The sequence below is a fragment of the Nannobrachium achirus genome, assembly GCF_963921795.1.
Source record: "Nannobrachium achirus genome assembly, chromosome: 9".
NCBI lineage: Eukaryota > Metazoa > Chordata > Actinopteri > Myctophiformes > Myctophidae > Nannobrachium > Nannobrachium achirus.
Window position 1 is genome coordinate 39,315,258 of NC_137818.1, and position 24,535 is coordinate 39,339,792.

The following is a 24,535-nucleotide window of genomic DNA, read 5'->3' on the forward strand; positions in this document are numbered from 1 at the left end:
CTGCTCTATGAGCTTGTAGATCTGGTATTTCTATTTTTTTTTAATCATGAAAATGTTTGCACATCTTTGAATATATATATGTTTTAAAGCCAACATTTATAACTAAAATCTTTCTTTCTCTGGGTCCCTGGAACTCAATATTTTGAGATGGGGGCCTGCAGTCAAATACATATAATTCTAGGGGTCCTTGCCATTAAAATGTTTGAGCATCTCTGATTTAGAAATATACATAGCTATTTTTCTCTTTCAGAAAACAAAGACATTTGTAGTAATGAAAATTGCCTTTTTTCCAAGACAACCGTCACTGTGATTGGCAGCTAAATTTTACTGGGGTTCCACCAATCAAACAGCGAAATAGGCGGGCTCAGCTTGTCGCTGCCTGCAGCACAGCAGTAGAGAGAGGCGCAGTATCAGTGTATTGTTAGTTCACCAGCTAACTGGGTCGGGCTGGGTAACTGAAAACAAGGTAAGCGCAGCGGCTACCAGCCTATTATGAAATATCTTCATTTTTCGGCACTGGATTGGCTTGGTAGTGTCGAGAGAATAGGCTGCATATCGTCGCTGGTGAATGGAAAACTAGTTTTTTCCATGATTAGAGAGAACCTGGCATTTGCTAACATTAGCCACAGCTAATCAAATATGGCGACTGTACAGCCTGAGCCAACAGCAAACTGCCGTGACGCAGTAAGAAGAGGCGGGTTTGAATATTGCCAGACCACATGTTGGTTTTGCTTTTTGAGGCTGTTCCCTTCAAATATTATTATCTTCGTAAATTAAAAATATATACTGTATGTACAGATCATTGCATACCGTTGCGATATTAAGTGTTGCGTTTGACTAACCTTACCTCAGCTGTATTGGGTATTTGCATTGAAGTCAACTGCTTTTGTTTACTTGATCAGACACATGCATCCATCCGATTTTTGTTAGTTGTGCTTAAAATATTGCCATTTGCATATTGGGAAATAAAGGGTCTATAACATTTGGAGTCACTATACCTATTTGCAGGCTGTCTTCTTAAATACATTACTATACGTTGCTGTTAAAGCTCCATCTGCCATAATATGGCTAAAACTCACTTGGGGTAAGCATGACTGTAGCCTTTGCATATTAAGCAGCCATGCTAAAGCCAAGGCCAGACGAAAATGATCTCAATTTAAACATGCCATAGGCTTTTTGGGGTTTATCCTTTTAGTTGACCTTGTACCAGTGAACTGTACTGTCAGGAAACTGCACCCTTTCCTATGCAAATAAAATCTTCTATCAATCAATCAATCAATAGTTGCAACTCCTTGCAACAAAACGCAAAAATGCAGCTCCTTGCAACTGTCATTGGGAATACATTTGGTTGCAAGTAGTTGCATTGGTGTGGACTTTAGGGCTTAACATATCTATCAATAAATCAATACAAATATGTGTAAGCTTCTGTAAGTTTTGAAAATATAACTCTGGGCTCAACAGACTGGCACCACCAATCTGTCAGCCAAACAACCAAAGAAACTTGTGGCTTTTAAAAAATGTAACGGACTGGGAACATCTTCTGTTCCAGCCACTGATTGTTTACTCATTCATTAGGATCATTAATAAAACATTACATATTGAATACCTTTTCAATTGCTTTGCAGATTTAGTTATGAACAGAATACGGATCCATGTACTACCGTCAAGTCGGGGTCGGGTGACCCAGACTGCTCGTCCCCAGGAGCCTCAGGCCTGTGCCTTCACCCAGCGACCGTGCCCTCAGCCTCGGCTGGATGGCCTAGACTTTTGTATCAAGCACATACTGGAGGACAAGACTTCTCCCTACAAACAATGCAGCTATGTCTCTACCAAGAACGGCAAACGATGCCCCAGCGCGGCTCCAAAGGTGGAGAAGAAAGACGGGTATGTGAAAAGTGAACATTCTAGATGCCTCCCCACAGGGATCTGCAGAAGATAAAATTACGCATTATTGTAGACCTGGTTAGCAGTTGATTCTTTGAAATCTTTGAATGCTGTGTAGTGGAAATGTCTTTTTACAGACATACAAATAGGATAGGTAAAGACACATGTATAGCGCTTCCTGGCCTGTCTTTTTCAGCCACCACTAATGATTTCCTCTGTTCATCAGGGTGACATTCTGTGCTGAGCATGCTCGGAGGAATGCCATGGCTCTCCGTGCTCAGATGAGAAAGGCATCTTCTGGTCCGTCCCCAGAAACCCTGCTGTCTCAGCTCAGTGGATACAACCGATCAGAAACACATGGTCTTGACGGAGGCCGCAGTGAAGCAAGCCGCACTCTGGGTAAATGTGATGGACTTTTATTTTTATGTTGTGCTGAAGCCAATGAGGTGCAATTGAGGTGCGGAAAAACAGTTAGCTGGTTAGCAGTTAGTTAACTGGAGTATTGGTTGAGCTTCACATGTTAGCACGCTACATAATATAGTCATGAGCGAGCTCACACTGTTTCATATTAGGAACAGTATTTCTTTCTTTTTTTTTTTTTTTTATCCCACGATTTTTGTAACCAATTTTTTTCACCCGGTGCCAATTGCCTAAGCTGTGATCCTGGGCTCTACTCTCCCTCTGCCAACCTGGGGAGGGCCCCGAACTGAGCTCATGCTTCCTTCAATGCATGAGGAGTGAGCAGGCCGCTTCTTATCACCTGACAGGGGGAGCTTCCCCGGTTGGACGTAGCGCGTGGAAGGAACACGTTATTCCAACCAGTTCCATTCCCCTCCATCAGGCGCCCCGGCTGGCCAGGGGGAGGCTTTATAGAGACCAGGATTACTGCATGTATTTGTGAGGGTATCTACCCTAGGAGACACGGGGAGAACATGCAAACTCCACACAGAAAGGCCCTTTTGCCAACCCCACCTAGGGTGTGGGCACTGATGACGCGGAGGAGGGAACACGCCCCCAGCACCCACAGTGTCCCCCGGCGGGAATCGAACCCAGGACCTTCTAGCTGTGAGGCGACAGCACTACTGACTGTGCCACCGTGCCCCCAGGGGGGCACAGTATTTCTAAGTTTATTTGATCAACTCACAGTAGCAAGCACACATTTATACAAGTCATACATCCACAAAAGCATAATCACTGTTTAAGGTGATCAAAAGAAATGGGCTGAAGCTAAAAAAGCTTATGAATGCCTATCCTACGTATTCATGGTTTAAGATACATTAATATATTTATTATTATTATTATTATGTTATAATTGTAGGCTCGCCTGAAAGGCAAGAACACTATGTTATCGTCATTATTTATTTATTTATCAAGTTCCTCCCCGACAGTACAAAGGCAGGGTCCTTAGCCAATGAGGTGCAATTGGCGGGAAAAACATCTGGGAGTGGTGTTAGCTGGAGTATTGGTTGAGCTTCACATGACAGTTGGCACGCTGCAGAATATAGTCACGAGCGAGCCCACACTGTTTCGTAGGAACAGTATTTCTAGTTTAATTTAATTTCCTTGAATCTGTTTGCCAGGCCCGGATTGGCCATTGAGAGATTTGGGACATTTGCTGATTGCCTGCCTATTTTATCACTGTTTTGCATGTCAAACAAAACACAGGACACAAAGAATAACTAGTAAGACGCCTCAGGGTGACAAGCGACTTGTCTTGGCCATCTGGCTAGTGATGTATATCGGACCAGTTACCCATATATGGAGACCCCTGGTACCCATATATGGAGATCCATGTACTGTATATGGAGGTATGCTGTGAGAGCCCAAACATGCTTACTCAGTTATTCGTTATGTGAAAGTCCTATGACGTCATAGGACTTAGGACCTATGTGATATCTGACATCATACATACAATCATACATACAATCCATTTTATGTCCATACATACAATCCCTTTATGCCCATACATGGAGATCCCTGTCTGTAGAACCAGCCACACAGATATGGGCTGTCTTGGCCATATATGGATAATGTTAGTGTGATATGTGGTCGCTTGACATCACAGTGACGTCAGAGCATGATGTCAGAGCGGCAAACCCATAGACCGTAAAAAAAGTGTACACGCCCGGACGGATGGACGTTTACGGACAAGCTGTGACGGTTCTGATAGTAAACTGCGGTCGCAATACGTTTTTGAGCGGTGCAAACCGCTCCTATGTTTCACTTCATCAATTGGTCTGGGCCATGTTGACGTCATGGACTGTACAGCCTTTGATAGACTTTTCAAACTCATATGAGCGGGATATTATACCTTTTAACTGAACCACACTTGCACATATTGTGGTTATTGTCACAGGTTATTGTCCCATATCCCGGAAAAAAATAGAAGCTTCTTCACGCCTATGGTCTACAATAAAAAATGAGCAGCATACAAAACCTTATATAATCCGACCAGGCCTCTAGTCTGACATCATACACAATGTCATATTGATATCAACACATCATATCAACACTGATTTGCACAGGCACCCTTGCAGGAATTAGTTTGCACCGCTCATTTTGCACGGGTGCAAATTTCTAAATTTATGACAGCAGATCACATCAGTGACAGTGTATGGTAATCTTGTAAAAAAATAAAAAAAACTCTTGTGCTGGCCTAGCAGCGCCCATCGTCAGAGAAAGAAGACAGTTGTCCCAAATCACGTTTAGTCAATAATCAAAGTTTGTCTTCAGAACAATCAAGACATTGACGAGAAGCACTGGATTGGGGGTCTGTCTAAAGTTACGGTAGTGTTTAATTGGGGATTAACAAAGGGTCTCCACCTTTGTTAATCCCTCAGGTGAAATTTGGTTTGTCAAGCTTCGCCCAGTTGATGGCTGCTCGGATGATCATTATGACACTCAGGCAGGAGCTGTTGAGTTGCCGAGGGAGTACAGTTTGTCACGTAGACATGGGTGGGCTGGGAGGTGAACTGGTGACCTTCTGATTACCAGATGGCCTCTCTACCCACTCAGCTAGCTGCCCCAAATAGAGTGCTATTGTGTGACTCTCCGTCCTTATGGAACAAGGAGCTTTGTTGACTACCTGGCCCATATTTGGGATGGAATAATGCTTTAAATATTGGAATAATATATAGTGTTCCTGTGAAAAGTGAGTGTTATACTGTCTGCTCAGATATGACAAGAACATGAAAAATACTGAAGTAATGTGAATGCATTGGAAGATCAAAGAGTGTCCTGTAATTCTTTCAAAAAGTGTATCCGTACTGAATAGTTCAAATTAATATAACTTTAGTTTGTAAAGTTCTTTAAACAAGAAATGACAGTCCTTTTATACCAGATTGCACCTTACAGACTAGCCTTGCTGAGGTGGCAACGTCACCGAGAACGCTAAGGAGAAAGTAATGCGAAAACTCCAGATATTGAATACTTTGGTGGTTAAGTTGGTTGATGATCGGTAAACCAGCTTTGCAAGCTGGTAAAAATAAATACATTCACACTTGTTTTTTACCATATTTGGTAAACAATCTGGAGAATTTTGGCATAATGTGGCGGCTAGGTTGGCTGACGATCTGTAGACCAGCTTTGCAAGTTGGTAAAAATATGATTATTTCTTAAAATCGACCAGATCACAGAAGCAGCAGGCAGTACAAGGTAATATGGACGATTCACATTCAGGTGTTTATATTATTGGATGTGATTTTCTTCCATCGCATTAGCCTGTAATTCACTACATTGGGCACTACTTTGCTTATCAGTCTGGCCAGCTTGCTATTTGACTCCTATGTACTACGTAAGCATGTCAGGGAGTGACTCGGACAGACGGACAGGGTGCAAAACATAGTCTTCGCCATGCCTTTCGGCCTGGCGGAGATAATATATGTTACAAACTCAGTTTGTCATAATGCGTATATATTTCATGAATCTGTTTAGATGAGGACAGTTGGAGTGAGGAGGAGCCGGTTCCTCTAGTGCTGGACCAGACATGGAGGGGCGATCCTGACAGTGAGATTGACAGTGTCGACAGTGATCACGAAGATCCACTCAAGTAATGGCTCACCCAATTGTCGTCTTTGTTTGTTTGTCTCGATAATTAGATTTCAATTACTCTAACCAAACGTTTGGTCAGTGTTTATCATTACCTCATGACTGGCAGTGTTTTAAACTGTCAACATTTTATTCTATCTTATCTGTTGATCACACTTTCTATCAAGTACTATCAGGGTGACAGTAAATGAATTCAGATCAAACTAAAATAAATAAATGTCCCTGGAGTTCTTTAATTGTTTTGGGGGAAATGCCATTACTTCATAAAACGAGATCCTCAACTGCTGTATTTACTTGAGAAAAATAATGATAAACACAGTGTGATTATGACTTTCTTACCTTTCTACAGACATGCAGGAGTTTACACAGCCGAAGAAGTGGCTCTGATAACCCGGGAGAAACTGATAAGGCTACAGTCCCTCTACATCGACCAGTTCAAACGGCTGCAGCACCTGCTGAAGGAGAAGAAGCGCAGATACCTACACAGTCGTAAAGTGGAGCACGAGACACTGGGTACGGATGGAGATGTCACACTTCAGACGTCACGCTCAATATTTACCTGATTTAACGTTGGGACATGTTATATGCAGAGTGACGAATTTCCTTTGGTGCTGAAAAATAGCAGATATACAAGCTCACAGCGCGGCACTCGTAGATCTGCTATTTTTTTTACAGTGAAAATGTGTGCAAATCTTTGACTATGTATTTTCAAAGCAAACGTTTGTAACTCAAATTTTGCTTCTGGGGGGTCCCTGGAACTAGATATTTTGAGATGCGGGTCCGTGGCCAAATGCATATCATTTTGGGGGTCCTTCACATGAAAAGGTTTGAGAACCACTGACATAGTAGTCTCTGAAGAACAGACTAACTGAGCTCCATTTAACTGTTCTGCCGCCGTTGACAGTCCTCACCGTCATTGAAAGGGTTAATACCATGGCGCCGTTGACGGTGAGGACTGTGAATCTTACTGTATATACAGTAAAGATATTATTACTTAATGTCGCTCCGGTCCCGCTCGCATCGGTAATGTCGGCGATTTGTTTACAACGCACGTTGGGCGTGCACGCGAAGTGAAGCTCCTCAATGTTAAGTCAATGGAGAGGCCCATAAAGAAACTTAATTTAAACAAAATAGCCATTTTGAGACATTTTGCAGCAGATCTAAATGTAAACAAGGCACAAGGCAGGGCGCAGCCATCTTCGTCTTCTTGTCCCACACTGTCATGTGACTAGATGACGTAATCGTTGCCGTCAAGTGATAATCCAAAAAAACAAAAACAACCCCCTTCCAGCCCTTCAAAATAATAGCGGCGGCCTATGGAGGAAACCGCGTGGCACCGAGGCACCAAGCAACCTTCAGATTAAGAGGCACTAATTGTGTTAAGTGAAAAGGACCTTTTCTTTGCTGACATAGAAACATAGTTTTTTTTTCAAAAAGTCTTAGAAGGATTCAAAAGACATTTATAGAATCGGGCTTTTCTTGGATTTTCACGATTTTTCAAAAATAGCAGATCTACAAGCTCGCAGCGCGGCACTTGGTGCCGCGCTGTGAGCTTGTATATCTGCTATTTTTTAAGTACATGTGAACAGCACTTACATATGGTGCAAAAGGACTTAGCACAACCTAAATGTACACATACAGAGAGCACATTTACTCCCTCTCTGATTGTTGCAGATGTTGAAGTCATTGTCCTTTTAATATGTACCGGTATGCTCTTTTTATGTTACTTACAGGGCCCAGTCTGCTGACAGGGCCTGAGGGATTGTCCATGAAAGAGAGAGAGAACCTGAAAAAGCTCAAAGCGCTGCGTCGGTACCGGCGGCGGTACGGTGTGGAGGCCCTGTTGCACCGGCAGCTCAGGGAGAGGAGGCTGGCTGCCACAGAAGGAGGTCCTCAGGTGTGTCTCCTTAGCCTTTAGCCCAGGGGTTTTCAAAGTGGGTGACGGGGCCAGGGCTCGAGACTAACGGCATCCCTACGTCCCAGGGACTTAAATATATGTGTTCGGGACGCAAATGAATCTCCCCTGGGACGCATTCGGGACGTAGAGGATTTTTTTGAGCCAACGGCGCATATCAATGTCACTGCTCAAACCATGGTGTGCAAACTCGCAGCATGAGACTCACAGAAAATGAATAGGCTATGATGTAAACAGAATGTTTAAGAAGTTACCACAGGCAGTGCTGATCATCCTTTTCAGGTACTTAGTTGCTAAAATGCTGCGCAATTTGAAGAGATTAACTAGCAGAATGAGGCAGAGAACAGACTGTCTGGGTTACAACTAGTGGAAAATAGCCGATCTACAAGCTGTGGCTGAGAGATAAATCTTAGCATCCCGCCCCCTGCTTCGCCTCATAAAGAGTAACGTTATATGATTTGGATTGTGATTATTAATGAAAATGTAAAACGGAACACTGTCAATGCACCAAGCACAGACACATAGCCTACGTTTAGTGAGCAGCACGAGCAGTTGTTTGGATATTGGAGTAGGACACATTGTAATTAAATCAACGGTTTGTTTAACTTTTGTCATCTCTATAAACCTATAGCCTATATTCCCAATTACAAGACGTTATGTGAATATGTTCGTCTAATCGTCTAATCAACTTCATCACAACCAGCCGTGAGCCGTGCAAGCTGGCATTCATTTTACAAAGTTCCCGTGCCGTGTGGCAGCTTATTTTCTCCAGTCCAGTAGTGTCTCTAAAACTCTCAAAAACAACCGGTCCACTCATAATAAATAACTCCATTTCGGCAGCAGTTCATCTGAATCACTTGCTGTGAAGCACAGAGCAGACTGCACGCGTCTGCACTCTCCACTCGATGAAGCGTGGATGGCACTGGTTATACTTCTTTCAGTACGACGGTGTTGTGCGGTGCGGTGAGCATATAGACGATCTAAAAGCCCTCAAAGCCCTGAGGATGCGCGTAGTTGTAGGGTTGTAGATTAGCGCGCAACACGTTCGTACGGACAAAGTACAAACCCAGTTTTACCGTAATTCCTCCAACAGTGCATGATTGGTTCTTTAGTTTACCGTATATGACAATCACACCAGCAAACTGGCTGAGGTAAGATTTTTAGAAGCCACAAATGACAGTATACAACAATATAACAACAATAACAATAATAATACATATTATTATAATAGTAATACTAATAGGCCTGCAATAATTTATTATTATTTTTATTATTTTTTTGGGACGGATTACATTCATTTGGGGACGGTTCAATTTGTATTTTGGGACGGTCCCGGGACGTAGGTGAAAAAAGTTAGTCTGGAGCCCTGGACGGGGCACCCTGGGGTGCCGCGACGGCAGTCCAGGGGTGCTGTGAGATAATTTGATAATATTTGGAATTTATTTGGACACTTGAAAAAATATTTAGTATCATTTTAAACTTGAAGTACAAACGTATTTTCAGTCAGTTCTAACCAAAATGGCTATTATCTCAATGTTTTCCTCACAACATAATCACTAAAATATCATCACTGTCGGGCAGAAACCTTGTATCTCCAAGTTTCAAATGTGTACGTCTTTTGGTAAAGCAAAGACCTGCTTCAGCATACAAGACTGTCTCACAAAACTAGTGAAAAAGGCAGATCTACGAACACACAACGCCTCGCAGATGATAAATACAAAACAAACCGTTTCCACCCGACAACAACAATATGCTATGAATATAAGGTGCTGGGAGTGAAAATTATAAGGTAGGGGTGCCTCGGATTAAAAAAATATTTATGGGGTGCCCTGAGACAAAAAAGTTTGAGAACCCCTGCTTTAGCCAATATTATAAAGAAACAGACAGTTTTTGCTAGCTAGTAATTACTCTGCCCTCTAAACCTCTAATCACACTGGCAGTGATAGGTAGCAACTGGGAGACGTTCATATCAAATGAGTGCTGGACCTCTGTTGTAAAGGTCAATCAGAGGGTAGATGCTTTCAAACGGTGTTCTACCACTGTTAAAATTGTTTTACTTAAAAATTTGCTAAATGTGTTTTTGTCATCCAGGACACATGGCAACACTGAACTTCACATCTTATTTTACGTGTCACAGGCCATTTATTGAAGATGATATAAGGTCGCCAAGTCCCTCTTAGCTTGTGTAGTTGTGTGTAGCTTGTTATGTATGTAGAATAAATTTAATGTAGCTAATGTTACAGCTTTTTCATGAGATACAGCAAAAAAAGAAAAAATACTCGCAACTCACTTTCAATAGCTCCAAAAATGTATTTTAGACGACAGGCAGCAGACATAATAATAAATGTTTCAACCATATTTGGTCTTCTTCAGTATGAAGAATACTGAAGAAGACCAAATATGGTCGAAACGTTTATTATGTCTGCTGCCTGTCGTCTAAAATACATTTTTGGAGCTATTGAAAGTGAGTTCCATTTTTTGTTTGTTCGTAATACTGCTCTGGCAGTTTCAGTTCAGCTGAAACTTTGGAACTTTGAAGCTTTTTCTTTGAAAGACCACAACATGTTGACATATGACATACTGTCAGAACAAAACTATCCAGTGTTGTCTGGAATAGGGATGGGCAGTAACTAGATTTTATTGATTCCAATTCCATTATCAGTTGTCTGTATTGATCTGATTATTGTAAAAAGTAGTACATATGTAATAACATTATTTTGTTTTGAGAGATGGGCTATTCAGGGTACAGCCTCAAACCACTGCAATGTACAGACAAGGACAATATGAAGAATTAAGTGTCTTAAATGAAGGATTAATGTTTTAGAGTGTGTAAACGTGACTGACATATTATGAGGTTGTATTTTAACGTATTTCTTAACATTCTACAATTACAAAAATTAAATATGGATGCTGTCTGCAAGATCCTGCAAATTAGAATATTACGCATTCGCAAAAGATCTGTTTCATTTATATATTTTCCTATTCAAGGAGAAGTTGGCTACATGGCACTGTTAATATTAAAATGTACCCGAGTTAGTGGATGTACAGTTGTACAAGGCAATTGCAGTGCTTCCCCATAAACCATCAAGATTAAGAGTCTAAAAGCCCACCTAGCATCCTTTGGGGAAAAGAAAGGTGTGTGAAAATGCATGGTAATCCAGCCCGCAGTTTTCAAGATATGATGTTTGGGACTAAAGTGGTGGATGGACAGATGAACCGACCCTGCCAGTGTGGCTACCCAGTGTACCTGTCATTTAATAACACTAGCCCTTACCCGTTCAAAGATATGAGCTCCAAAATGATGTGCAGTGTGTGGGTTATGGGATGTGCACTGTGCACACAGTATATGAGGGATGGAAAGTAACTTTAACTGGTGCTTGCATGATAATATGTAGGAGCATCAATGTAAGAAATACCTGTTTCGTTTAATGGCTACCCCCAGCCCGCCCGCCCACCCGCCTGCGCACACACCCGCCTGCCTGCACACACACACACACACACACACACACACACACACACACACACACACACACACACACAGAGAGAGAGCTGGTTAAACATGTTGCCTCATGCTAGATGCAGAATAGATGTGCCTCATGCTAGATGCAGAATAGATAGTAGATACACCATAAAAATGCTAATATACAGTATATGATTTGTGAAAGTGACAAACGGGCTTCACAGTTATGTTAGGTGTGTTCATATGCTAATGGTGATGCGATTTCAGATCAATTGCTCCAGCCACTGAGGAGAAACGCTGTTTCAGACAGACACTCACTCACTCACTCACTCACTCAGACATTCGCAAAATTATAGTATAGATGGTTAGCTGACACACTATACATTCCATGGGTGTTACCTCATTGTTTGTCAATGTGCAGGCATCGATAAGCAAATTATTTTGTCAGAAGCTAAATTATTCATAGGAATATTAACATTTGGTACCAGGTCTGAATGGGAATAAGTGTTTTATTTCAATACCTAGTCTGGAGCAATTGTATTAAACGAATATCTTATTTGTATTAATTTTACATTTATTTTTTCTGTTGCAAAGGATATATTTGTCATCCAAACCCTGCCCATAGCAACTACATTTTAGCGGATCCCTGTTATGGGTGTAAAATGTTTTCTCTAGTCATTAAGATATTTTAGGTGCTTAATAAATCCTAGTTGTGTATGATAAACTGATGTTTTAACTTTTAAGCTTCCGTTCTCATTTTAATCAGAGTTCTTGTGATTTTTCAGCCATATGCAAGGACGGTGTATGAGAAATGCATCTCCTTCGTAGAAGGCACCCGATGCACAAACCCATGCCTGCCTATGACACGACACTGCATCTCACGTATCCTTTTTCATCATGTGTATTGTGTACAGTAGTTTGAATAAACCCACTGCGTGGTCCATTTTCACGCCGGTCATAACAGTAAATGTTTTCCTGGAGCCACTTGCATAGCAATTGGAAATGGTGTTATGCCCCATTTACTGTGTGTGTATTTACTGTATAGTATATTTATGGTCATAATCTATTTCCACAGTTGGATTTCAAGCTGTAATTGAAAGTGAGATGATGTATTCATTTCATGTTGCCCTTCCTTAACATTTCTCACCTGAATCTTGTTCCACATAGCCCTGATCATGACTGACAACTTGCAGTTGTTTCAAACAGAGCTTATGTGTGCTTCTTCCTATGGCCTGTTGGCTTTCCACAGTTCCAAAGGCTCAGTTGGAACAAACAAAATTCCTGTTTCACATGAAGCTCATATCATTTTGTATAGACCTACCCACATTTGCATTACATTCTCTTGAATATCGAAGTGGTTCCGTTTTCAGAACTAAATAGTTGTTTTGTTGTCGTCAGTATTTAAATGTTCATTACTGCCAAGTTGGTTGTAAACCGATTAGTGCAGAAAACAGTGTTACACTGAGAACAAGCCAAGATGCAAGATCCTTCTTAATAGCGATGCTTAAATGGTACTAATTCATTGTACAAAACCATTCAGGCATAACATTTGTACAGGCAAGCTTTTTGCAACTAAACAATAATGAGTCTTATGTATTGCTGTAATTACACAAAGTGTATTTGTATGGGGATAATTGCAGTTCTTGGAAAAAAAAAGTGATTATTCGTGTTAGATTTTCTTTTCGTCTAATCATAATATTCCATTCTCGTGATTCTCTATTGTTTTGGGGGATGGAAGCCGTTTCTCGAGCAGTCTGAAGGTTTCTGCACTGGAGCTATCATTGTCCTTGACAACAAAATGTTGTGCAGACATCTACCAGGACAGTAATCAGGTACTTTTCAAGATGTGTCCGGGTTTGAAGGATGTCCCGTGCGACCGCACCGTACACATGGGCCAGTCAGAAGAGCCCCGCTGTCCGCTTCATCTCCCGCTGCCTCCCCCCATGTACCAGGCTGAGCAGGAACCTCCGCCACAAGATCACCTCACCCTAGCAGCCAAAGACATGTACCTGAGTGCAGCAGAGCTTCAGCCCACAGAGAGCCTTCCTTTAGAGTTCAGTGATGTATGTCAGAAATGATTTTCTACTTTCTTCACGATATATGCTAGGTAATAAAGATATTACTGTATGTTTGACTAGAAAGATTGATACAGTTGTCTCATTCCCCCTTAGTGTTTTTTTCAGTGTTGCTCACGGCTCATTTTTTCTCTTTGTGTGATTGTGGATCATGGACTATCTATGACAGGGCATCGGTTTTATTTCATGACAACTTAGAGCTGTTTTGATAATACTTTCTGTAGAACAAATAAATGGTGCACTAATATTCCTCTTAATGTTTTCATCTATTGAAAAAGCGCTTGAATGTAGAACCCACAATGTATCTGGGTATATGTGTAGGCATATACATAGATGCTGGGAAATGATCACCCAAAAGGAGCTCAAAAGTATAAATAAAGACAAGTAGAAAATGCAACAATCAATTAATGTTACAGATTGGCTTGGCTCCCTATCACTCTGCTGTCTTGTAGGACCTCGATGTTGAAGGGGATGGTATGCAGGGCCCTCCGTCCCCCTTACAGTTTGACACTGCTCTTGCCCTGGAGGACCAAACCATCAGAGCCATCGCAGAGGACCCCATGGATATCTTGACTGGAGAGGACCCAGACCAGGTGGACCTGGACGGTTCAGGACAGGAGTATTCAGAAAGAGATGTAGATGCCATTATGGATGACGAGGTAAACTCCATGATGTCCCTGTTTGTTTTAAATACTGTTCCTCCCTGCCCCTTTTTTCTACAATGCTACACAGTCAAATGCTCAGTGTTCATTTAACTTGGAGATGGTAAAAAGAAAATTACACTCAATTAAATAATAATGCAGAGTTTATTGTGTATTTGTCCTTTTTGTTTGGACTGTGCGATCAATGCAAAGACCAAGGCACATACTTAAACTTATTTTGTCTGGTGGTTTGACTCTTGCATACAGACTAGAGAACTAGGCGAGGGACATTTATGCATTCTTGTATGTTGTGCGACATGCCTCGCATGACAAACATTTACAAATTGCAATGGTAACAGACAACATTGCATTCCACGGACGGACATTCTTTAAGTGGAAATTGTAGCTTGAGAAAAGTGACAATGGATGATGACAATGCTTTTCTTTCGTCTAGGTTGTGTCTGAGGTTGTAGGAGGAGTAGAAGACGGCGCCACTGACCATTCACTTACAGACATCAACACTGCTGCAGCCTGCAGTTGATTCTACTAGAAGAAGAACTTTGTTTTCTTTTTTCAAGTTACTTTCCACAAAGACTGATGTTGAGTTGACCAATCTAATGTTGGAATTGATGAAATCATCATACTGCATCCAAGGCTTTTTAAACCATAGCTGATAGACTGTTATTTTGTATACTAGTTCTGTTTGTCATCTTGGGTCTTTCTGTTTTCTCTTGATGTCTGTTCAGTCTTAATTGCCTTAAAATAATTATACCTGGACACAAGTAATGAACATTAAAGTTTGTCCAGCTTTGCGCACAAGAGCTTGTTAATTTTCAGTAAACCATCCACAAACCATTTTGAGATGTTTGATGTATTATTTGTATTGGTTTGAAAAATGTATCTGATTATATTCTACACATGAGCTACAAGCACGTAACTCACTCACTCTTACGTTTTCTTCAAAGTTGGCAGCCCTGAGCACGTTGTCCAGATGGGTATGAACGGCATAAACATTTGAGGTTTTCTGTAGATGTGTGCACTGTGCAGAATGATAAATGGTATAAAGTTATTTTTAGAGCACAGAATAAATATGAACCTAGCATATAGTTTTACTGAAACCCCCATGCATGGCAAGTTTTATAAGTATATAGTGAAGTTATGTTTGGCAACAAGGGACACAGCCTCCTGTGAAAAATTGGGGCGGGTAATGTAATTTCATGCAATGACATCACTTTTCCTCATTCAACCCAAACACCAAACGCTGGGGGAGCGAGCGGCTGGCTGCTGCAAAGGACTAGGCGCCGCAAGAAGAGGAAAATGTATGTTAACGCGTTATTCAGTCAAATAGTATGAGTTTAGTCTTTTATTTATTTATTCGCGATGTCGGCAGAGAATTATCATTGGCAATTCAGAACCAAATGAGGTGAGTTTTCCTAGACGGAAAAGGCCATTTCGTGTCCTGTATCGTTAGCCTAACGTTACTCGTTTTTAGATGGGAGAGATTTGTTGGAATGCCGACAGTGAACGGTTTTAATTTTTCCACAAGGGAATGGTAAAAGTATATAATGCTACATTCCTCGAGAGCTTGACAAATTCATGTATATTATCTGTTATGCAGCCTATTTATTGTTGCCTTTATTGTGGGGGTTTCGGCGTGTGTTCAGGGCGGAACAGCATGCTGGGAGGGGGTCTTTTTCGGCAGGGCTTGGAGGGCCTACCCCAAAGACAAATTTGCATTTTGTAAACACAGGTCATGCTGCAATAGTTATCTGGGACGGACATGTATCGGGGGCAACATCATACGGTCTATTAGACCTACTAGCCTACTTGTCGACTCGACATGAGTTTTTGAAAAAGCTTAAAGGGACCTCGGAGAATTTAAGGAACTGAGGCTGCAGTGTAAAAAAACATCTCGACACAGGTAGCTTTGTGGGTCAGTCCATATATTATCACTTTGTGATGGGAAAAACATACAGGAAAGAATACATGGGTAAATATTGTATTAATTGTCTTTATGTGTAGCAGCCTACTAAATGTAAACATAGTGTCTACAGTTATTGTACTTGATTTGTTGTAGGCTATGTGATTCAGTTGCAACCAGCTACGCATCTCTTATACAGATTTACATGTGTGAACAAAAGTAACAAGCGGTGCCTTTGTAATGTAGGCTATATGCTAGCAGTCATTCATTTGAGTGACATTATACAACAAAGCAATTTATTGTGTTGTTGCTTTACCAAAAAAAGATTTGATTTTGAGTGAAAGAATAAGATTTATCTCTGGAGTCAGACACTTCTGATTACGCTTATTCAGTGAAGGTAAATGCACCAGATTTGGTTCTCCAATTAACGTAGCATATAGTTTAATGAATGCATGCATGCATGCATACATGTATACATACATACATACATACAATACATACATACATACATACATACATACATACATACATACATACATAGTAGACCCGCTACAGTCAGAGATACGGCGTGTCATTCCCACAACGTTTTGTGAATGAAATTCACATCATCACATGGGGAGGTGCTATATGCATTCCTCAAGTGAAGGATTTTATTGGCCATAACACAAATTATACCATTCCAATTTGTACTTTAGACAAAGAACTAGAGTCTGGACATTTTAAAAGCTGATGTCACTGACATCATTTTGTTGTTAGGCTAATCCCTCCTCCTATTTGCTACTTAAAAGTACAAATAAACAGTAATGGGGTGAAGGGACTCAGCAGTAGGCCTATATTGTATGAATTATACATTGTACATCACACTACTTAGTTTCTTTTGACTGTGAGAGATCTAGGTTACTTGGAGTGAATACATTATTTTGCTGTGTAGAGAAATGTTATGTTCTTGTAAAAACTGACATGGACTTCTAGCAGACTTCTTCTAACATTTGCTTTTGTTAATCTAATCAGTGTTTTAAGACAAATGCACTGTACAAGTTTGCTCATCCAAACCTCAGATTTCCAAACCGACCAGTCTACCATGGAGATGAGTGAAGAAATGCAGTAGTGTTGAAAATAATGGCCTAGCCTATTCAGTTGATTGGTTGGATTTTTTTACATTTTGCCACTAGAAGCATTTAACCTGTGATATTATATGCTACAGGACAGGGCATTCTGAATGTATTTGCATGAGAACTAGATTTCATATTCTTTTAACTTGGATCCATGATGGTAAATTGCAGTAGTCTGTACATTACATTTCTGCGTGTGAAATTACCTAAATCGTTGATAGGTTTGGATAAGTGTGTATGCGTGTTTGTGTGTACAGATTGGTGTAGTGTCTAGGTGAGCTTGAAGTGTGTTAGTGTGTGTGGTCAGTGTGTGTGTGTGCGTGCATGCATGTGATCATGCATCTGTGCTAGAGCAGGGGTCTTCAACAGGGGGTCCGGGGGCACCTGCCCATAAGTCCGAAGGTTCATATGTCCGAAGGTTCATTAGTCCGAATTTAGTTAGGGTTACTGAGGTTAAGGTTAGGGTTAGGGTTAGAGTTAGGCATAGTATTCTTAACAAATTCTGACTAATGAACCTTCGGACTAATGAACCTTCGGACCAATGCCATGGCACCGGCGCGGGACCCCTAGGGGGTCCTCAGAGTTACTACTGGGGGGCCAAATCTTTGTGTGATATGATTTGTTTTACATGAACCCGTGGTGTGAACCCTGGCTTACGTATTCTGAATGGAACATTAGCCAAAAATAGCAGATCTACAAGCTCACCACGCCTCTTGCTGCGAGGCATTGTGAGCTTGTAGATCGTCTATTTTTGGCAAAGAGGTTTGGTATAGATGGAAAAGAAGAGCAGAATAACGGTTCAAGTGGTTAAATGTCTAAAAATACACATTAATCCAACATACACTCACTGTCAAACAAGTCTACACTGTCTAGACCAGGGGTCTTCAACAGGGGGTCCGGGACCCCTAGGGGGTCCTCAGAGTTACTACAGGGGGTCCTCCAAATCTTTGTGTGATAGAAAAAATGTTATATTAACAAGTAGTAATAGCGTCCATATATTCTGAGAACTGTAGACAAAAATAGCAGATCTACAAGGTCACAACGCCTCGCAGCGCGAGGCGTGACCTTGTAGATCGCCATTTTCGGCAAAGAGGTTTGGTGTAGAGGGGTAAAAGAGCAGACTAAGTACATTAAAAGATCAAGTTTATTAAGTATTGACGGTTCAAGTGGTTAAATATCTAAAAACACATATTGACATGAATCCAAAATACACTGATGATTGTGCTGCCAAACAATGACACTATATGGAATCCATGAAAGGTTGTGGGGGTCCCTGCTTCATCTTTCTCTCAACTAAGGGGTCCTTGGCCGTTGAAGAACCCTGGTCTAGACTCTAGTCACTACTAGCACATAACATAGCAGAACATATACATCTTTATCATTCTGGTTCTGTACCTCATGTACTGCAGCTGCTGCTGTCTTATTAACCTGCACCTTATGTCTAACCTCATGTACATACCAGCTAACTTTTATGCTATAAAATGCATATAAATGTACATAATCTACATATTCTTTGAATTATTTCTTTCCTTGCTCTCTCGTTCTCTCTGCCCCCCCCCCCCCCCCCCCCCCCCCCTCCTGAAAACTACAAATTGCACAAAAAAATATCTCACCCTCCTCTTCACACCTGTATACCTGAGACGTGGCAATAAAGTTGAGTTCAGATTCTGCTTCAATATCTTAGTTCATATCACAATAAATATCAATAACATATCTGTATATTGCCCCTAAGTTGAAGTTTAGTGAAGGCTCTCTCCGAGTGCAGCTTTGTGACTGCATCCACAAGCTGTTCAGCATTACATCATGTAAAGTAGAGCCGGTGACTTATTCAAGTGTAATGGGCAGTATAAGTGCTCACTCACCCCTTTCGCCTCTAATTGTTCACAGATGTTCTGCACGCCTTTGTGGAGTTTGTGCGCTACATCTTGCTGCAGCAGCCTCATATAGACACTGCATACAGTCTGAAGACTTTATAATGAAAGTTAAAACGTGGCAGGGAGTAGGCTAAGTACTTACAATTAAACAGTTCATGCCATTTATAAAAATCATTGTTAGTTTTTAAGTTGTACCCAAAGGAAGCCACCATTGTTTTACAACAATGCCACATACGCTGGGACAGTTCCACTGACCTAATATGGGATAACTGGAGCAAATAACCTTTGTCATAACTACTGACAGACAGTCAAGGTCAGGCATTCTATTACTTTACTAGATTTTCGGCCTATTTATTTTATTTATTCACCACCTTACTGTAAGGAAAGAGTAATTGGACAATAATTCGGTCAGTGTGACATCTCTCAGATGTACACAGACAGGTCAAAGGCAGAGCCTCCTGTGGTCTTTAGCCAATCTAACATGCATCCATCCTGTGGATTGGCCTCCCCTCTGCGTAAATGGTCCGGCCAGGCCAGGCTTTGAAGATAGGCTAGGCCGGGGTTGGGTGTCTGGGACCTCTCCTTATCAGTTATCAGTTCAGCCCCTTCATCCCCCTGCCGTCTGATGCATGCAGGTTACCTACAGTTACCATGGTTATACAGCGACCCAGGCACAAATGGAGCTCATATTAGCATGCAGAAATATTCTGTCTAATACCCCAAGGAGCTGGAAAGATACGGCAGAACATCATCATGATCACTACGCTTTAACACATGCACACTGCAGACATATGGATGAAAGGAATTCTCTTTGCCTTTATTGTTCTCCCTATGGTCTTGTGTTGTTTTTCTTTGTTCTTTGAATCCATAATGTGACTGATACTTGGCATGCCCACATTTTGGGCATGACAATATAGTAGGTGAAATGTTTCCAAACATTTTCAAAAAGGAAAATAAAAAAATCTCAAATAGGCGCCGCGGTCCATCTTAACTATCTTATTCATTCTAATTTTGAATTAGGGCTTAAGTGGTCATGGTGTATGAAAAAAAGTATGCAGATCAACTAGTGTGAGTGTCTAAGACTAACTAAGCATCACCCTTACAATGTTTGTTCTCTTTATAAATAAATTGTCTTACTCTGTAGAATATGGTCTACTATGACATGTATGATTAAATGTGTTTCAGTGTGAGTGTGGAGCTACCGCCAAGTGCGGAGGACTCATTCAGAATCCACCCTTCAGAGGAATCTCTGGTCACACAAACATTGGAGTTGGCAAAACACTGCTTTAGCTGCAGCTGTAACAAACATTCAATTCATCAGTCCAGCCAGGGAAAATATGGCTTGGAATGTAGCTTTAATCAATTCAAGCAAGCCGGTTCACTACCATGTCCTGTTTAGCCAAGAAGGGAGTAAATGGCCATAATTTTCTTTGGTTGGATCAAGCAAGCAATTTAATAGGTACTGTAATGAACATTTTCAATAGAGAGCTGAACAATGATAGCATCAATTAAGCCCATTTAGATGAAGAATATGTCTATATTTAGGCTGTCCTTCTCTTTCCTTTGTATTGAACAGCGTTCCTTTGTGTGCCTCAGGAGTTTATTTTTATGTTTCCTAAAATAACGTTGTTATTGGGGGGCTGCATGCAAAGCACCCACCCGCGCCTGTTCAATCCATAATGCTCCCACAAGGTGCTTGTGTCCTTTTTGCGTTAGATCTGCCTGCACTTGAATGGTTTGTCTCATGAGCATCCGGTTTCAAGCCATTTCCCCAACAATCCCAATGTATGTGCTTTGGAAAACAGTGAAATACCATTTCCTGTGGAGATGGTAGTTGACTACTGCTGCTGTGGTAAAGCGCAGACATTAAGCATCTTTTGGTGTGCTTTACATTACATGTAACAGCGTTTCCCCATATATAACCTACTTTATAACTTCAATGGACTCAGCTTGAATTTTATTCAGATCCATAAATAGACCCTCCATTTGGCCAGCAGCAGGGGAAAGGATGTGGATGATGAGGAGGAGAGCATGCTTGGCTCAGCTGAGATGGTACTATATGGTCCTCTGGTCTGGTTTCAGCCGCTGGGCCTGGTGACCAGATGTGAAGAGGCCGTGCCTTGTCAAGTCTCTAATGTGCCTGGTCCACCTTTTCTGATCCTGTGTCATCTTTCTGTTTGCGCTGAAGGCCTAAGCTATACTTAGTTGCTTGCTGGTGTCATGCACTGGACAAACCTTGCAGTGAGCATGTAGATCTGCTATTTTTGGGTGCGCAACACCAGCGGCCAACTAAGTATAACTCGTGCATTAGTAGTCTCACCTTTTTATTTTAGTTGTATGGTCATATTGCTGTAGCAAATGGTCCTGTCACTATACTGTACATCCTTTTATGATGGGCTATATTGGTGATGGTGACCTGGAATAACTTGTCTGGCCTCATACTGCCTCGCTCAGTGCTATCACATTTTCTCTGGCGGAGTCAGTGTGCAACGGTTTGATGTTTAATGTGACTCATCAGGAATCAGGTTTTAAAGGCGTTTGCTGACACACATGGAAATATTGTGTGGAAATGGACCAGATGCAATTGTTCCTTTAGCTGTCCAGTTCCAGCACATTTAGTCTGGTTGGCCTGGCGACACAGCTTCTCTCTGGAGTATTTACAGCAGTATGAACCTGTCTTTATAGGAGCCATGACGAATGGTTTTCATTACTGTGCTTTTATCATTACAGAAATGAGCTATGGAGAATACTTTGAATCTTTAGCAACTGTGAGGAATTTATGAATGTTACCGTGGCTGTGGAATGGAAGAGACTGTGATGAAAGGAGGAAAATAAATGTTTCTTTTTAAAGTGTTGTACACGCGAAAGTAATTTCTTCTCAATGGTGTATGTTGTACAAATAGCTAGGATCAGTGTTCCAGCCTAGAGACCACTTTTACTGGTGTGATGGCTCACCAGCTACAACCGCTGCCTTCATAATGAGTTTCAACTAAAGCTAGAGCTTCATGCAAATTAACACAAGAGGCCTCCGCCGATACCAGTGGGGGGTTTTTACAGCCCCAGCTGTAGACCCAGCCCATCTCCTGGCAGAAGAACGAGTGTCACATTTCTTGTAGGTGGATTAGCCGTCCACCTCACATGGAGCTGTGCACATTACTGCCCATTAAACTGTCTGCCTCTCAATGGGGGTTTGTACCCCATGAGTCTGATTTACAACTCTTAATACTGAGGTCCACTGACAGCTCCCCTCACACCAAACTGCCCTTTTTCCCCGGAATAAGAATGGTCAGGATAGACCGACCATCTGCCAAAGCCAACGGAAAAATCATGGCATATCCTTATCCTTGCATATTTCCTTGACGTCCTCAGTTCTATTTTCATTGAATATTTAAGCCATTTAGACCTGAGGCAGATTCTACAATGCCTTCTAAAACAGTTCTCTGAAAAATGTATTCTGCTACATATATAGCTCAAATCTAAAATGACAGATGCTTTCTCCGATTGAATGGGATGATTTGTTTTGAAGTGGATGAAGCATGTTCCGTCGCCAGAGCACCTTGAGGGGTTTATGTGGAAATGGCTTGTTTGTAAGTTTGAAACAAGCAATGGCTTTGTGATATCATCTTTAACTTCATTGCTTTTATTGCTTTACATGATGCGCATTGGATCTTTGTAGATTAGAGCAGGAAGAGCTGCACAGAATAGCTCCCATTTAGAGGGTTTTATTTAATACAGTGACAATACAGCAACACAGGTTCTTCCTCAGACTTCAGCCATTCACATTGCCTCATCCTATATTTACAGTTCTCACATGCTGGTTTGAATAGTACTAGGGGTGCAACAGTTAATCAAACAAATCAGTTTAATTGATTATACAAAATAATCAATAATCCATTTGAATTTAATATGTTTTGAAAATAACAGATTTTGCATGAAAAAAAACGAATGATCAAAAATGATGCTTCTCGAATCTCGATTATTCAATTAATCGAAAATGTTTTTGACAGAATAATCGATAGTTGCAGCCCTAAATAGCACTTCCCCACAACCAACTTTTCACAACAAAGTTAACTTTCCATGTACATTGGTGAGTGACCCTTGCTTCACCGCTCCATGGCACCTCATTATCTGTCCAATGTTAACATTACTGTTGAGTGTTTGAACCGCGAGTGAAGATCCTCACTTAGAGAAAGTGGATCTTGGAGAGGGTCACAATAGCCCTTTTATGTGGTGGGATATTCTCCTTCCCCTGTGTTAGCTGCAGGGTACCATGTGACGAGCCATCATTCAGGTCATGTTCAGCCTTTGACCCTTTTAAAGGGGCGACACGTCCCTGAAAGTCCCATTCATCCTATACAGATGTCTGCATGCATTAATATCTGACAGGGGAAGTTTGACAATCCCCCTCTCAAAGGCTTTTTACTTTATTCAAAGTCACTCTATGATAGGGCCTTGCACTGTACATGCTCCTGTTGTCCTGTTGACAGCTACTGTGTCTATATGAGTTGAAGTGGGTTTAACTTTGCGCAGATGCCACCAACATGTATTCCCACATGTTCTCTGTACTAAACATGACTTCCAAGGTTGAAGTTGTGATGTTATAGGTTACTGTGGGTCTTCTGCTTGTCTTCTCCCCTTTGAACACTAGGTGGACTCAGATTAGAAGGGGACTGGGCAGTATATGTGTTGGTTATAAGAGGATAACATACTCATGGAACAAGCTCTTCTGATCCTGGTTGTGATTTTTGATTTGAAGGCATTTGCCCATCACATGTTGTTGGGACGGGATTGTAATCGGTGTTCCTGTTTATCTTGCCTTCTAGCACAGCTGTCTTCCACAGAATTCACATATTAGCCTATGTATCTTGGTTCTCTGTGGTTGTCTGTGCTAAATTGACAATTATTTGACTAATTTTGTTTTATTATCTTGAAATGATCAGCTTTTTATGGCAAGCTGCGGTTTTTGGCATGTGTTTCCGCACGTAGATAGCTGGCTGCACTTATTTGTCAGATCCAATATTGCAGCGGCCCCCATAACAACTGACATTCATGAGATGACCCTGGGGCGCTTGATTTTGACCAGAGGAAGTCTGGTCTGGTATGAAGTCAATTCAGGTCAAGTGAATTAGGGTCACATGTAGCAGGGGGACTGGCCAACTTTCAAATGTTAGTGAAAGTAGGCAGGATAGATCTGGAGGTTATATTATATACAAATATTTCTATATGCCAAGTGAAAATGTATATGTCACCTCATGCTTCTGCTTTGTCACCGTCAGCCTCCCACATTTGAGTCATTAAATCTGTGTTTTCTTCCCCTTGGTGTTGTCAGTCAGTGCAGTCATTTGGGTACTAGACAAGCTTTCGTATGTCTGGGTTATTGAAGGTGATGTGGCTCCATTTAACTGGAGGCCAAATGAGTCATGACTTGAGCAGATACAGCAGCACATGGGGCCTCTTTTCATGAAAGCAGTATATGCTGTTTGTGTTTAGTAATACAGTATATTGTACATACCAGTGGTGGCTTACTATGACATACCAGACATAGTAAGCTATAACCTGCTAGACCCCCTCCCCCCACCATCATCCGTAATTGTGAATTTATTCAA

The 24,535-nt window shown here is 41.3% G+C and overlaps 2 protein-coding genes across 2 annotated transcripts in view; both read left to right on the forward strand.

Moving 5' to 3' along the window:
- Positions 1-417: 417 nt before the first annotated feature.
- On the forward strand, positions 418-14,818 carry kansl2 (KAT8 regulatory NSL complex subunit 2). Its single transcript, XM_080734004.1, has 10 exons — positions 418-466; positions 1,626-1,884; positions 2,111-2,283; positions 5,818-5,932; positions 6,281-6,444; positions 7,665-7,828; positions 12,092-12,188; positions 13,116-13,369; positions 13,834-14,040; positions 14,477-14,818. Exons 2-10 carry the CDS (start codon positions 1,634-1,636, stop codon positions 14,561-14,563), a joined length of 1,512 nt encoding a protein of 503 aa, XP_080590130.1. The 5' UTR covers positions 418-466; positions 1,626-1,633; the 3' UTR covers positions 14,564-14,818.
- A 506-nt stretch (positions 14,819-15,324) lies between these two features.
- The window catches only part of nckap5l (NCK-associated protein 5-like), a 33,152-nt gene continuing 23,941 nt past the window's right edge, over positions 15,325-24,535 (forward strand). Inside the window, exon 1 of the mRNA XM_080734000.1 lies at positions 15,325-15,445. The gene's annotated coding sequence lies outside the window, so the exon portion shown is untranslated. The remainder of the gene's footprint in view (positions 15,446-24,535) is intronic.